This window comes from Centropristis striata, chromosome 19, assembly GCF_030273125.1.
Source record: "Centropristis striata isolate RG_2023a ecotype Rhode Island chromosome 19, C.striata_1.0, whole genome shotgun sequence".
Lineage (NCBI taxonomy): Eukaryota > Metazoa > Chordata > Actinopteri > Perciformes > Serranidae > Centropristis > Centropristis striata.
In genome coordinates this window covers 15,466,943-15,480,631 of record NC_081535.1, presented here as the reverse complement: position 1 = coordinate 15,480,631, position 13,689 = coordinate 15,466,943, and the positions used below count along the sequence as shown (strand labels likewise).

Here is a 13,689-nt window from a genome sequence, read left to right as displayed (position 1 = left end):
AGCTACTTCGGATGTGTTGTTGCCAAATAAAAAGCTTGTTGCTACATGAATTATTGATGTCACACATGCAGAACAAGTCACCCCAAACTAGTATCTGTGTAGAAATGTAGTCAGCCTCACCATGAGGAGAGTAGACACGCAGGTTGATGGGCACAGGGGAGATGCCCTTGTTGGCCCCGGTGATGCGGTCGGTCTCTGCCTCGATTTCCTGCCGAACCTCATCAAAATCTACGAACTTTTTGCCCTTACAGTGGAGGAACTCAGCATATTCTGGAAGAGACGATAAAAACAGACAAATTAATTGTTTCGTGTGTGTAGAAAAAAGGAAGGGGATCAGAAGAAGTCAAAAAGAAGACAATAAAGAGGAGTTAACTTTTTTTCTTAACCTGAAAAATAAAGGCAAATTTCTCATTTTAATGCAAATATTAAAAGACTTGAAAACTCCTATCATTATTCTCTGTCTTATCTCAAATAGCCAAATAGGGGATAATCAGCCTCTATAATTTTATGATGGAAACAGAACTGTTGCCATGAAGCAGTGGTGGAATGTAACTAAGTACATTTACTTAAGTAATGTACTTTTTTGTGTAGAATTTTGACATATACTATGTACTTTACCTGAGTATTTCCATTTTATTTTTAACTTTATACTTCTACTCCACTACACTTTGAGACAAATATTGTACCTTTTAATCCACTATATTAAGCTGAGAGCTTTAGTTTCTTTTCAGGTCGAGATTGAACATAAAAACATAATACATTTAGAGTGATAAGACTTTTTATTTTTTATTAAACCTCACAACAGTATATTAAGTAGTTAAATGAGCCCTATCTTTACAAAAGTAAAACACTGCTTACATAAATGCATCAAAACAAATAATTACCTAATAATAATACATAAAACAAGTGTGTCCATTTTGCATAACGGGTACTTTTAATTTAGATACTTTAAGTACATTTTGATGCTGATACTTGCACTTTTACTTCAGTAAGTTTTAACTGCAGGACTTTTACTTGTAGTGAAGTAAGTGGTTAAGTGCTACCTTATTCTTTAGACTCTACTTGTTTATATTTAGGTAAATTGGCACAAAAAGCATGCCGAATTAGACATTAGCAGTGACTGTTTGCAATGCACCCATGGACACACATATAATAACTATCCCCAGATTACTTTGTAAATGTTTATTCTTATGTCAGTTCTGCAGTTCAGAGGATCATTTTTGCTATGATTCTTAAGCTGATTTATGGATGTTGATTCATCCTGGAGATCAGAGATAATGATATCCTTAGGAAGTATATAAATCACACATAATCTCAGAATATATGAATTAAGTCTGTTCAAATTGAGGTGAGTTATTAGAATCCGAATCAGAAATACTTGTTTGATCCGGGGGGGAAATGATTTTGTTACAGCTGCAATAGATACTGAGATAGAAATAGAAATAAGTAAGTATGCAAATCGAATAACTATAAAAAGTGCACTATACTAAATATAAAACAACAATATGACATAGAAAGTGTTAAGTAAATAGACATATGTACAAATTGAAATAAAATAGAAATATTTAGATTAGTCAGAGAAGAATGAATGTTAATGTATATTGCAGCATTTTGGCAGCTAAACTGTGAGAAAAAAACTTGCTTGCAAACAATGCAACAACCAAATGAAGTGTAACCATGGTAACAGGAGGATGTTGCCATTATCTCTGAGGCTGAAGAGATTAATGGAGAGGAAAAGATGCTGCAGGAAGGTTTTCCCTCAATTAGAGTTTTGGAGGACTGTTTAAACTTCTGAGGAAAAAGCGGATGTTTGAACATTTGAGAGCTAAAAGAGGTGTCTCCTCTGAAGAAGACTCAAAGGACTTTTTCTAAAAGAAATTGGGCTGTTATGCCACTCACATTTAGTGAGTAAAATACAAGAGCAGTAGGAGAGGATGAGGGGAAAGGGTTTTGCTGTGAATGTTGAATGTCAAAATCAGTGCAGATTTGCTTTAAGATGCAGTTTGTTTAATGTCCACTAGATGCTGGCTGCTACCAAACTCCCACAGATTTAAGAGACACTAGCTTAATGCCAGAATCTCTCCACCAGTTAGCTAATGAAGACTCCATAGATGATTTTTTACCTGTGGGGCAGTTCATCAGCTGCAGAACCAAAGGACGACGAGTCACAATGCCAGAACCTCGGGGAAGGAAATCCCTGTAGCACAACAGACAGACAGAAAGCAAAATGATCAGTAAAACTAACAACAATGCAGAGGCACAACAATATGAATCACCGAAATGACAAAGAGACAACAGAGTATGAGTCAGTGAAAATGAATCAGCATCCTTTTTCAGAGCCTTTGGGGAGACTGGAAATGTGTGTGAAGTGCAGACAGACAACAAGCAAGTGTAAGTGTGTAGGTGTTTGTGTGCGCTCCAATGCTGAATAACAACAAATCCTCACACAACAGCTGTGGTCCCACCAGGCTAGATGTCCTTTTGATTTAATGCAGTGCTTCTTAAACAGCAATCGTCAATGTGGGAACTGTAGAATACCATTTAAGTAAGTAAGTAAGTAAGTAAGTAAGTAAGTAAGTAAGTAAGTAAGTAAGTAAGTAAGTAAGTAAGTAAGTAAGTGAGTAAGTAAGTAAGTAAGTACGTAAGTAAGTAAGTAAGTGAGTAAGTGAGTAAGTAAGTAAGTAAGTACGTAAGTAAGTAAGTAAATAAGTAAGTAAGTAAGTAAGTAAGTAAGTAAGTAAGTAAATAAGTAAGTAAATAAGTAAGTAAGTAAGTAAGTAAGTAAGTGAGTGAGTGAGTGAGTGAGTAAGTAAGTAAGTAAGTATGCATTTTTATGAAATAAATAAATATCCCCAGTAAAAATCAATTAAATAAATAAATTAGTCATATTTTTAAATATTTTTAGACATCATGTATTATAATATTTACATGAGTTTTCTCAGCAGTTTCTTCTTTTGAATTAATGACAATTAAAATGTGTGCCATTTAAAATGCCATGAGACATGACTATTAAAATTTCAATAAGGTAATTCAATAAAATATATTTTTTAATTGTGTATTGTATAACACTTCACCTCTGTCTGACAGATGACACTGGACTCTCCTACAACTGCACTTACTGATTATTTATACTTATTTATTTTTAGTATGTACACTTGTTTGTTGTACACTTGTTTTTGGGTCGTTTGTTTGTTTGTTTTCAATATTTTCGTATACATTTTTTAATATCTTGTATGGTGTGCTTTGTGTTTTAATTTTTGCTGCTGCTGCAACACAGTATATCTATCTATCTATCTATTGCAAATTCTGTCCATCTAGTCTATTATTGTGTTGCAGAGTCAGTATGAGTCGGTGCAAATTAAAGTGGTCCTGGTGTGGGTGAAGTGTGAAGTGTTTTTTTTTTCTTCTTTTTTTTCTTTTTTTTAACGAACAAAACACTGTTTTGCTCGGGGTCATTCAGCTGCTTATGCAACATCAGCGTCAACTCGCCACTGGCACTGTGTGCTCCTCAACCAGCTGACTGGACAGCTCTTATTCAGCGATGCATGATGTATGTGTGCTTATAGCAGTGATAACAAGGGGCTGTTACAGACACATGGTTCTTCAGTGTAACATTGTGAGAGAGCAATTTAATGTTTCCCGACTGTATCCAATAACAGCGGATATGGACTGAAAAAGTTTAAAATGCATTCAAATTATGCAGCACTATATATATATTCTTTAATGCCTCAGCAAAAATCTTCTTTAACAACAATCAGCTGACCGACATGAATAAGAAATAGATGAGGCCTCTTTTTGAACCTGAAGCAAAGCCTGAGGCAGTTCAGATACTTGATTCATGAGCTGAACTGATTTTGCTCTAAACTGTGACCTAAACAAGAAAAAGCCAATTCAGCAATTACATTTTCATCATGAGGATCATGTTTGACCGTCACTGTGTCCCTGTCCTATATACTATTTTTATTTGTGTATATGGAGAATAATGGTAAGTTACAATACATATATTCTGCTCTAGCACAAGATATGAAGTTGGAGCCAGTAGCTGGTTATCTTAGCTTAGCATAATCCGTCTTGTCTGTCAAGTTTCCCTGTATGTGTTATGCTGTTTTTGTATCACCTGTTTTATTTTGTAATCCTATTGTTCCTTTATTATTTTCTTTAGACTTTAATTAGTTTCACCTGTGTCTTGTTATGTGTGTTTATAAAAATAAAAAACCCCTTTTGGAAAACCCCAGTGTTTTCCCCCTTGCATGTTTGAACTGAACTGAACTGAACTGAACTGAACTGTTCTATCTCGTCTGATCATGTATTTTGAGTCACTCTCATGTGCCCAGGTGTGACATAATCACTGGAAACAAGGGAAACAATTAGCCAGGCTGTATTTATGACTCAAAATGAAGATAAGAAATAACATTGCACTGGGTAAAAGTAACAACCCTTTTGGTTTAATGACAGAAATATAAACATGTCAAGTTACTTTCTATCACATTTAGTACGTCAGATAAAAAAAAACATAAAACATGACATAGTTACAGGGTTAAATAACCATATATTGGGATGGCTGGATACCCCAATGGTAAGAATAAAAGTACACTAAAACTGGGTAAAAATGACCCATTGGCTTTTATACTGATGGGTACTGGATAAACTTTATCCAGTACTGGGTGCCACAATTTACCCAAATTGGGCTAAAATTGGCCCACTATTTTACAGTGTTTATCAAAGAGGGTGGTTTTGGATCAGTACTAGATAACAGTTGATGGATAGTTCAAATTTATATGTTTTAACTGAGATAACTTTGGAATCGAAACCTGAAACTTTCGATTGAGCTCCAAACTTCTGGTGTTTTTTTTTACTCAAGTTATAAATATATAGACAATAAAACATCTTCACTTGTCTTATTCTTTTAAACACACCATAACTTAAATATACTGTTTGTGATCAAATCATAAACGGAAAATTAGTCTTTCCTAATCCTTTCCCAGCCTGCAATGTGTCACTTAATTCACAAGAGACATTATGAAAGCTAAAACTGTCGAAACAGGCCTGAAAAGACATCATATACTGTAGTTAATGTTTGCCAATTCTCTCCACACCTGCTACACTGGACACAGCACCAACAGGGAGTTCCATTCTTGTTCTTGTTTCAATATTTGTTGTTATAACGCAGCCTATTTTTACAACAAAGGAAACCCAGCCCCCTCTTATTTGTATCCATCCATCTGCTGGTCTACCTGCCTGCCTGTTTGTGTGTATGTGTCTACCCCTCTGTCCCACTTGGACGCCTTTTAGAGAGGACAGATGGTCTTAACTGCAGGTCTTCCTCTCACTTCACTCCTCCTCATCCTCCCCTCAAACTGCCACTACAAGGATCCTCCGAACGAGCGGAGAAGCCACTGCCAGAATTCGCTTTTCCCACATAAACACACACATGTACATCACCACACACACTCACTCCCTCAGCACTGGAGCGACTGTCTCTCTGTTTACTCATCATTTACCTAATCCTGCTGAGAGAGTGAGAGTCCCTCCACCCCACCCTTCTGTGTTGTCGTCTCCCCACGGTGAGGTGGGGGATGAAACACTCATGTGACTGCCAAAAGCACAGACACAACCCCCGCACAGTACAGATACAGAGGACGGAGATAAAAAATTTAAAAAAGAAATAAAGAAGAGCAAACCGGTCAGAGAGAGAAAACTGTAGATATCTTTGCAACAGAGAGTAAAGACGGGAAGAGAGATTTAAAGGTTACATCCTGATCGCTTTAACAAGCACTTACTGCACCTATAGGTGCACTCAGCAATCAGTCTGAAAGCACTTTCACTTCTGACAAAAACATCTATCTATTTATCTATCTATCTATCTATCTATCTATCTATCTATCTATCTATCTATCTATCTATCTATCTATCTATCTATCTATCTATCTATCTATCTAAATCAAATAAATAAGCAGGGCATAGTATCATTGAAAACATTACATTACCAGTACCCTTAAAGTGATATCAATAACTATAGAGTGATAATTTTTTTCTACTTTATGTGTGCCAATATCATCAACTACATGAACCGCACCACAGTAGAGCTGGTTGATATGGGGAAAATCAATCATGACAATATTTTTTGACTTAATAAGGTGTAATCTGATGTCTATATTTTGAAGATATTATAGGGTTGACTATTGGTGATCTCACAAAATATTTACACAATGAGATTGCAGTCCATGGCCTAAAGGTTGGAGAGTCGGGCTGATATCCGGAGGGTCACTGGTTCGAATCCCAGGACTGACAGGTCAAGGACTGTAATGCCCTAACCCCCACTGCTCCCCGGGTACAGAAATGAGCTGCCCACTGCTCCTAAGCATGGTGTGTTCACTGGTGTGTAAAGAATGGGTGAAATGCAAAGGACAAATCCATTGCCCACTGTTTCAGTGCATGTGTGAAAACCATAGTTTGTATAAGATAGGTGCAAACTGACTCTTTATCATTTGATAAATTATCATCAGTAATGTAGATTGAATGACTACGTGAGCTGAGTAAAATAACAGAACAGCTAGAACAGTCTGGTCAGTTCAGAAAATGACACAAATGACACAATGACACAAATGACTCAAGCAGTTTCAGTACTATTTGATGCTGGGTGATTTTGAGGTATTGAGTTCCAATACCCAGACCTAACAGCAATATTGAATTTTTAAAAAAAGATTTTTCGATCAGTGTGGAAGAAATACATTGTTGTACATCGATTCATCAGATGTAAAAATTGAGTAAATTAACCAAAAGCAGACACTCCTGCCTGGCTATTCTAACCATTAACAGTTTCTCAATTGATTTTACACTGTCAATAATCAATAATCTAATCTTAGGGAGTTCACAGAGTGGGAGTGTCACAGCTGAGGCCCAATCAGATTAATTTTATTTATTTATTTATTTCAGCCTGATTTGTGTTTCCAACCAATTAGTTTGAAACAAAACAACTTTATTGAATAAACGTTCAGCCCCTGATCATTCAGTCATTCACACACGTCAAGTGGGCCCCAGCCGCTGTGGAGTAGTGACTCACTGCTTCTTTGTTATAAACTGTTAGTGTACACATTCAGTAGTGTACAAACAACACACAGATACAGGGATAAGAGCAAACATACACACACACACACACACACACACACACACGACCTGTTCACTGAAGTAGACATCACACAGCTTTCAACAGAACAAGAGTTTTCCCACGTATAAAACAAGCCTTACACAAGAACAATCATGTTGTTTTCACATTATTAATTTGGTTTTGTGGGAACATATTATCTATAAAACAAATAAACAGCTGTCACGTTGTGTTATTGTAACTCTAATGACTCAAAAACTCAACACTGACGATGCTCTGTTAGTGTGTTCATGTGCGTCACATCACTTCCGATTCCCAAACACTGTCAGACATTGAGCCTCGTCTAATCCTACTCTAATGCGAGCAGCAATAACACACCAACATTAGTGAACCAGGCAATTCTTTTCCTAGCAGCATCCTATAGATGTGGCTGCATTTTGGTGAGGAATTTTTACATACATACACAAACACATAACTGTCGGCAACTGTGCGAGATTGAGCCAATCAAACGGCAGGTTGCTGGATTGTGGACATCCAGATTATACCGGAGCCAATGGGAGAATGTGCTGCATGTAAACTGTGGCCCGTGCAGGGATTAGTGGTAATCCTGTGTGGCAGTATCAGAACCAATGTGCCCTCTCTTCCTCTGTCTCTAACAGACTACTCTCTCACTCTTACTCTGTCCATGCACTGTTTTCATACTTATTATATATTCTTTTAAAATGTTAAGCTAACCTGCTATTCATTAACTCAAATGCTCTTTATTATAAAAGCAATTCATTATATTAATAAGTAATTGATTAACAACTGAACACTGCCTCCCTTTCCTTATTTCCATGTTCCTTTCCAGGAATCTTGCTGAGAATTAAGAGTTAAATATGTTTCCTTTTAGGGAATTATCAGGAAACTATGCAATCTGTGAAATATAATGTTAGCATAATAATAATAATAATAATAATAAAATAATTACTTCATTTGTATAGCACCTTTCAAAAACAACAGCTTACAAAGTGCTTTGACAGAGAGAAGTTAAAAGACAATAAAAGACAGCAAAGGATCAATTGCAAGATAATCTTAGATACCGAGAAAAAGTAATAAGAACAGAATAAAAAGGTAAAAAGATGACTATATAGAGAACCACACAAGCTCAGATCGATAAAAAATATCAGAAAATATCCTATGAAGCTAAGCAACCTGAAAACTGCAGTTTTCATACTGTTTATTTCAACATTTAATTTATATTCCGAGTAGTTTAACTTATCGCAGCATCATCATCTGTAAGTTATTAAAGGGCTCTTCTTCTCTGTGTTTCTATTTCACCCCCTTCTTCCTTTCTATTTGACAAGAATAAAAGCTCGAACGGAGCACTGCGCTGTCCTTGTCTTTCACATGAGTGAAGCTGCTGCTACTCATCATAACGCTTCAGGCCTTCTCTGTGTTATGTAATACATGAAACCAGCTATATATCATCAACTTAATCTCTCTGCGTGGGGGTTGGAATAGTGATGGCAGCAGGGAGAGGAAAAACGTCTGTGTTGTAGTTTTATGTTCCTGGTTTGTGCTAGTGCCAGCAGCCTTCCCTGATAACAAAGTGCTTCAGTCGGCTGAGCTGCGCACCATGCAGCAGCAGCAGCATCCTGGGTGTGAGTACATCCCAGAAAACATTATATAGTTTGTTAAATTTTTACTAAAATCTCAGTTTGCATGCAACCATCTCACTTCCCTTAGAGTAATTCCTCCTTCAGGGCCTTTTTAAGCGATTTGGACAAACATTAATTGCTCTGTGCTAAAAAAAAAAAAAAAAAAAGAAGGCAATCAGAGGTGCAGCAACAAAAAGCTTCTAAAGGTGCGTTTCCACTGTAGTCGAATACACAGAATTTTATTTTTCTCCCCTGAAAGAAATCCTGGTTGGTGATTAGATAGAACGCTAAGTGGGACACGTGCCAATTTTAAAATCCGGCGAAGTAGCGAGTAGTCACAACAATAATAATTGCCTCCATGTGCATGAACACAACGATAAGAAACACAGCAAGCTCTGCTCGTTCCATCTTGGCATCTTTCCCAGTGGCCACTCTTTACCCTAATGGAAACGTGCCTTATAGTGGTTTCTATACTCCAACATGGTGGCAATAATAACTGGGGAACCCTTGAATCGACCATGATGATATGCAGTTGAGAAGAAGTGGGGGAAAAAATTGACACAGCAAAGTATTGTGATGTTTTGCGTGGCAATATTATATTGATTCATGGCTGCCAAGTCGGGCCGGCAGTATTTTCACCATTTTTTGTGAGGCCGTAGCGGGCTCACTTTTAAGCATATTATGGAGATACGGCATATTTAAGCATATTAAGGAGATATGGTATCATATGAAACTACAAGGTCTACGGAATCTATAGGCATCATGTGCGTCTGGATAATGCGTCTAAGAGTTGTCGAAATAACGACATTTGGCTTTTTTTTATGTTTCATTCAAAAAGCAGTGAAGCTTAAAGTTGAGTTCAATTTGACTGAATACTGTGTTGGTCAGTCTGTGGGTTTGACTCTCATTGTGGAGAAATAAAAAGACTGAAGTGAGATGAATAGACTGAACATTTTCTCTTATTGGAGAAAACAATTCTTCATTGAGTTTAATTTTGTGGACACAAAATGCAGTTAAACAGTTAAATCGCAATATGTTTTATCACAATACTCACCATATCGCTAAATGCTTAAAATTGCAATAGTATCGTATCGTGGCTCAAGTATCGGGATAAAATTGTATCGTGGGGCCTCTGTTGATTCACACCTCTACAGTTGAGTCAGATTACTTTGAAATGTAGTCAGTTCCTGATGACAATTCTTGTAATTCATGAATAATACATTGGTATCTTTTATTCTCAGTGTAAATAAAAGGAGGAATTAAAACTCCAAAATCAGCATTAAAAAGAAATATTAGTTAAGTCATCATGAATAAAACTAGCAACCTGAAAATCTTTTAAAATAGCCATAATTTAATCAAAGATTTAATCAAGTAATCCTTGATAATGTAACCATTTTTTTTTTCAAATGTAATCTGCTCTGATTTTAGTCATAGTTTTGACTACATCTAACTACATAATCCCGATTACATGTAATCCATTACTACTTAACCATGATTAAGTCAATATTATACATAAAAAATAAATTCTAACTGGAAAAAGATCATGTGTGGTGATCATGTTTAGGAGAAAGCTGCTCTGGTGCTGATTCAGTATCATCTGTATTTGGAAGAGCTGTCCGTGGTGCTGAAAGTGGGTTCAGGACAACAACAAAAAAACAACCTGCAGATAAAAACACACTCAATGCATCTGTAAACATTATTCACACTAAATGTGCTGCATGCAGTGGACACTCTTACACTCATCTGTGTTATTTTGTTCAGTGACAGCCTGTCACACATCATTATAAGTGGATTTGCCTCTGACTTTTGTTTCTATCTCACTTATTTAAATAAATAAAATATAACCATTTTCAGTATGAAAAAAATCTTTGGAAAATGTTTCTGACTCATTTTCAGGTTCAGAATATTGGAACATTGGAAAATAGGGCTTAATATCACAATAACTATATATCAAACTGTGGAAAAAGCTACAACAAAGATATTTCCTCTAAAACACCAAATCCCCAGAGGACAATTTAACTCATAGTTCAAGATAAATATTTCAGACTGTTCTGGTGATAATTTTGGATTAAGTTAAATGTCAACATGTGGCCAAGCATCCCCACCTCCACCTGCAGGAACAGGTAGCACCCAGCTGGCAGTGCCTGTGTTGGGCACTGGAGACCAGTAAAGCTCTGTGCTTTGTGCTAATTAGACTCATGGGAAGCTAAAATACAGGCTGGGTGACAGATGCAGGATGGGAAACGGGGGTTGTGCTCATTCAGATCCGTGAAACGTCTTCTTCACTGTCAAATCACAGGCAAGACAATGGGACCGGAAGATAAACACAGAGTGATGCTAGACCTGCGTGTACAGCTGTAAAACAATTAGTTGATTAATTAACCCTCCTGTTATGGTCGTTTCTCAGAAACAGCAATAATGTTCATTGGTCAATTTGACCAGAGGCATATTTAATTATCCAAAAGTGTCAGAAACAAAAAAAAATCCCAATAAACACTGTTTATATTACATTAATAATTCCTTTACTAACCATTTCAACCAATATTTAGTGCAAAGGTGTTCTTTTCCTCTCACATATCATGGTTCAATGAGGATAATTCACTCGTTTTTCATTAAAAAAAATGTTATAACTTTTTTATGTACATTGGAAAGACCTACATATAAAATACATTGTTTTTTTTACATGACATTGATTTTTTTTTTTTAATGTTGACATTTTAAAATGTTGTCTTTTTAAGAAAAAATACTTTTAACTATTTTTCTTTTTAGATTTTTAAACTTTGAAATGAGTCAATTTGACCCGCAAAAATACAGGAGGGTTAAGTAAATTAACAAACAAATAATCAGCAACATATTTGATAAGCTATTAATTTCGAACATTCCCCGCTTTTAGCTTCTAAACTGATTTGCTGCTTATCTCTGATTTTGTATCATGTAAATTCAATGTCTTTGGATATTTCTATCACCGTTTGACTGTTCTGTTCTTGAGCTCTGGGAACTTCTGATGGTATTTTTCGCTATTTTAAAGACTAAATGATTAAACAGCAATGAAAAAAATAATTTGTTGCAGCCCTAAAAGGTTTTCCACCACCCCTAAAACAAAATATTTATCCTACTTTATTTGAACAAGTGAAGACCTGCTTTCCATTCAAGAAGAAAAGAACAAAAAAGCAGTTCCCAGATGCAACCAAATACATCTCAACTTGTCATCGTCTAAGACAAGAGAAAGGACATGAATGATAAAATGAATGATGACAAATATTGCAATGACAGACCCTGTTTCAGCAGGCAGACTTTAAGATGAACTGCTTGATAACTGAGCGTCTGTATTCTTGTGATTTTAGTTTAACCTTGCTGCCTTTACTTTGGAGTGGAGCACTTTTATATATTTTGACAATAAAGCACCTTTGAGGTGAATTTAAACTGAATGAGACACAAAGAGGCTGATAAGTGGAGGTTGAACTGAGGTGACAAACAAAGAACTGAGCAATGAAACCAAAGGAGACAATAAGAGACTCTCCCCTAAGGACAATTTATGAAAGGATGATCAAAAACCTCTGAAGGGCAGACGATAAATTTGATGAGTGTGCTTAGATGTTCTCTCATCTCAACAGCTTGTCTACCACTAAGAGGCTGGCTGTCCTTGTCCCTGAGCCACACCTGCCAGACGTCAAAATCTAATCAGCTGAGAGGAAAGGTGTCATGGTGGAGTAACAGTCTGAATAATGTCAGTCTATAATAACAGTCTAATGTCTAAATACTATACAGGAAACTCCTTTCAACAAGCTTTATATCAAGTCTACACTTGCTTATTTTTGCCGAAATCGCCTCATGTAGACAAGGGTCGCTGGATTATGGAAAATGTATTATTTTTATTATTTTGGTCAATACTTAGATAACAATTATTTAACAAGATTACTCATTCTAATTTCTCATTTTAATTAGGGCCTCGGGGCAATTATATCTGAAAATGTTATATATATATATATTGTGACTGTGTGTGTGTGTGTGTGTGTGTGTGCCAACGAGGAGATAACAAACCACACACACACACACACACACACACACACACACACAGCCTAACAGTCATTTAGATGTTCACAAACATTCAAATCATCTGTGTTTGCATAAACATGAAGCCAAAACCTGCTACTTCCTTTTTTACACTCACACTACAAGGTCACACACACAAATGCGCGCGTAAGCGCGCACACTCCTCCAGATACACATGTTTCACACACACACACACACACACACACACACACACACACACACACAGACCTAATGTAAACACAATATCGATGCTGTCACAGAAAAAAACATTTCTTATGTCTTGTGAAATAACTGCTGTAAATGTCTCTTTGCCATTTATAGGTCTCCTGTACTTTGGCATTGATTGTCTGAGCTAACCATAGGCAGTAACAGCAAATAGAGGGAGAACAATGATGTTTATTAAAAATAAAAAGGATTACAAAGCAAAGAGCAGTCAAAAAGATGTTTGCGCTGACAGAAAAATGACTGTCAATGTGAATTTCTGAATAGACAGTAATGGGAAGATAGAGATGGAGAAAAGAAGCATTGTAACATGTAAACACACAGTGCAGCGTGCTGTAAGTGTGTGTTGGTAAAGGCAAGATAACGCAAACACAATGGCCCAGTGGGGGGTGGAGGAGCGGAGCAGCAGGAGGATGGGAGGACCTGAACGACGTCACTGCAGCTGCACGAGGAGAGCGCATACATTAACACACACAAACGCTGCATGACAGAGCAGACTGCAGCTTCTACTGACACATACACACAAATCACTTCTTTATCACTATTACATGTCCTCTGAATAATATTTCAGCTTTTCCTTCTGCCTCCTGCCACGATTGTCTACAAATCACAGGTCTCTCGGGTAAAGCAGCGTAATTAGGTACAAGCTGTTTCCATGACTACAGCTGA

The 13,689-nt window shown here is 36.6% G+C and overlaps 1 protein-coding gene across 7 annotated transcripts in view; it reads right to left on the bottom strand.

The window, feature by feature from the left end:
• Positions 1–13,689, bottom strand: part of dnm1a (dynamin 1a) — a 65,391-nt gene that overhangs the window by 49,407 nt on the left and 2,295 nt on the right. For all 7 annotated transcript variants that reach the window (XM_059357543.1, XM_059357540.1, XM_059357545.1 and 4 more), the window contains exons 2-3: positions 2,124–2,197; positions 121–270 (exon numbers count right to left, since the gene is read on the bottom strand). In XM_059357543.1, the coding sequence (XP_059213526.1) occupies positions 121–270; positions 2,124–2,197 (224 nt within the window). The remainder of the gene's footprint in view (positions 1–120; positions 271–2,123; positions 2,198–13,689) is intronic.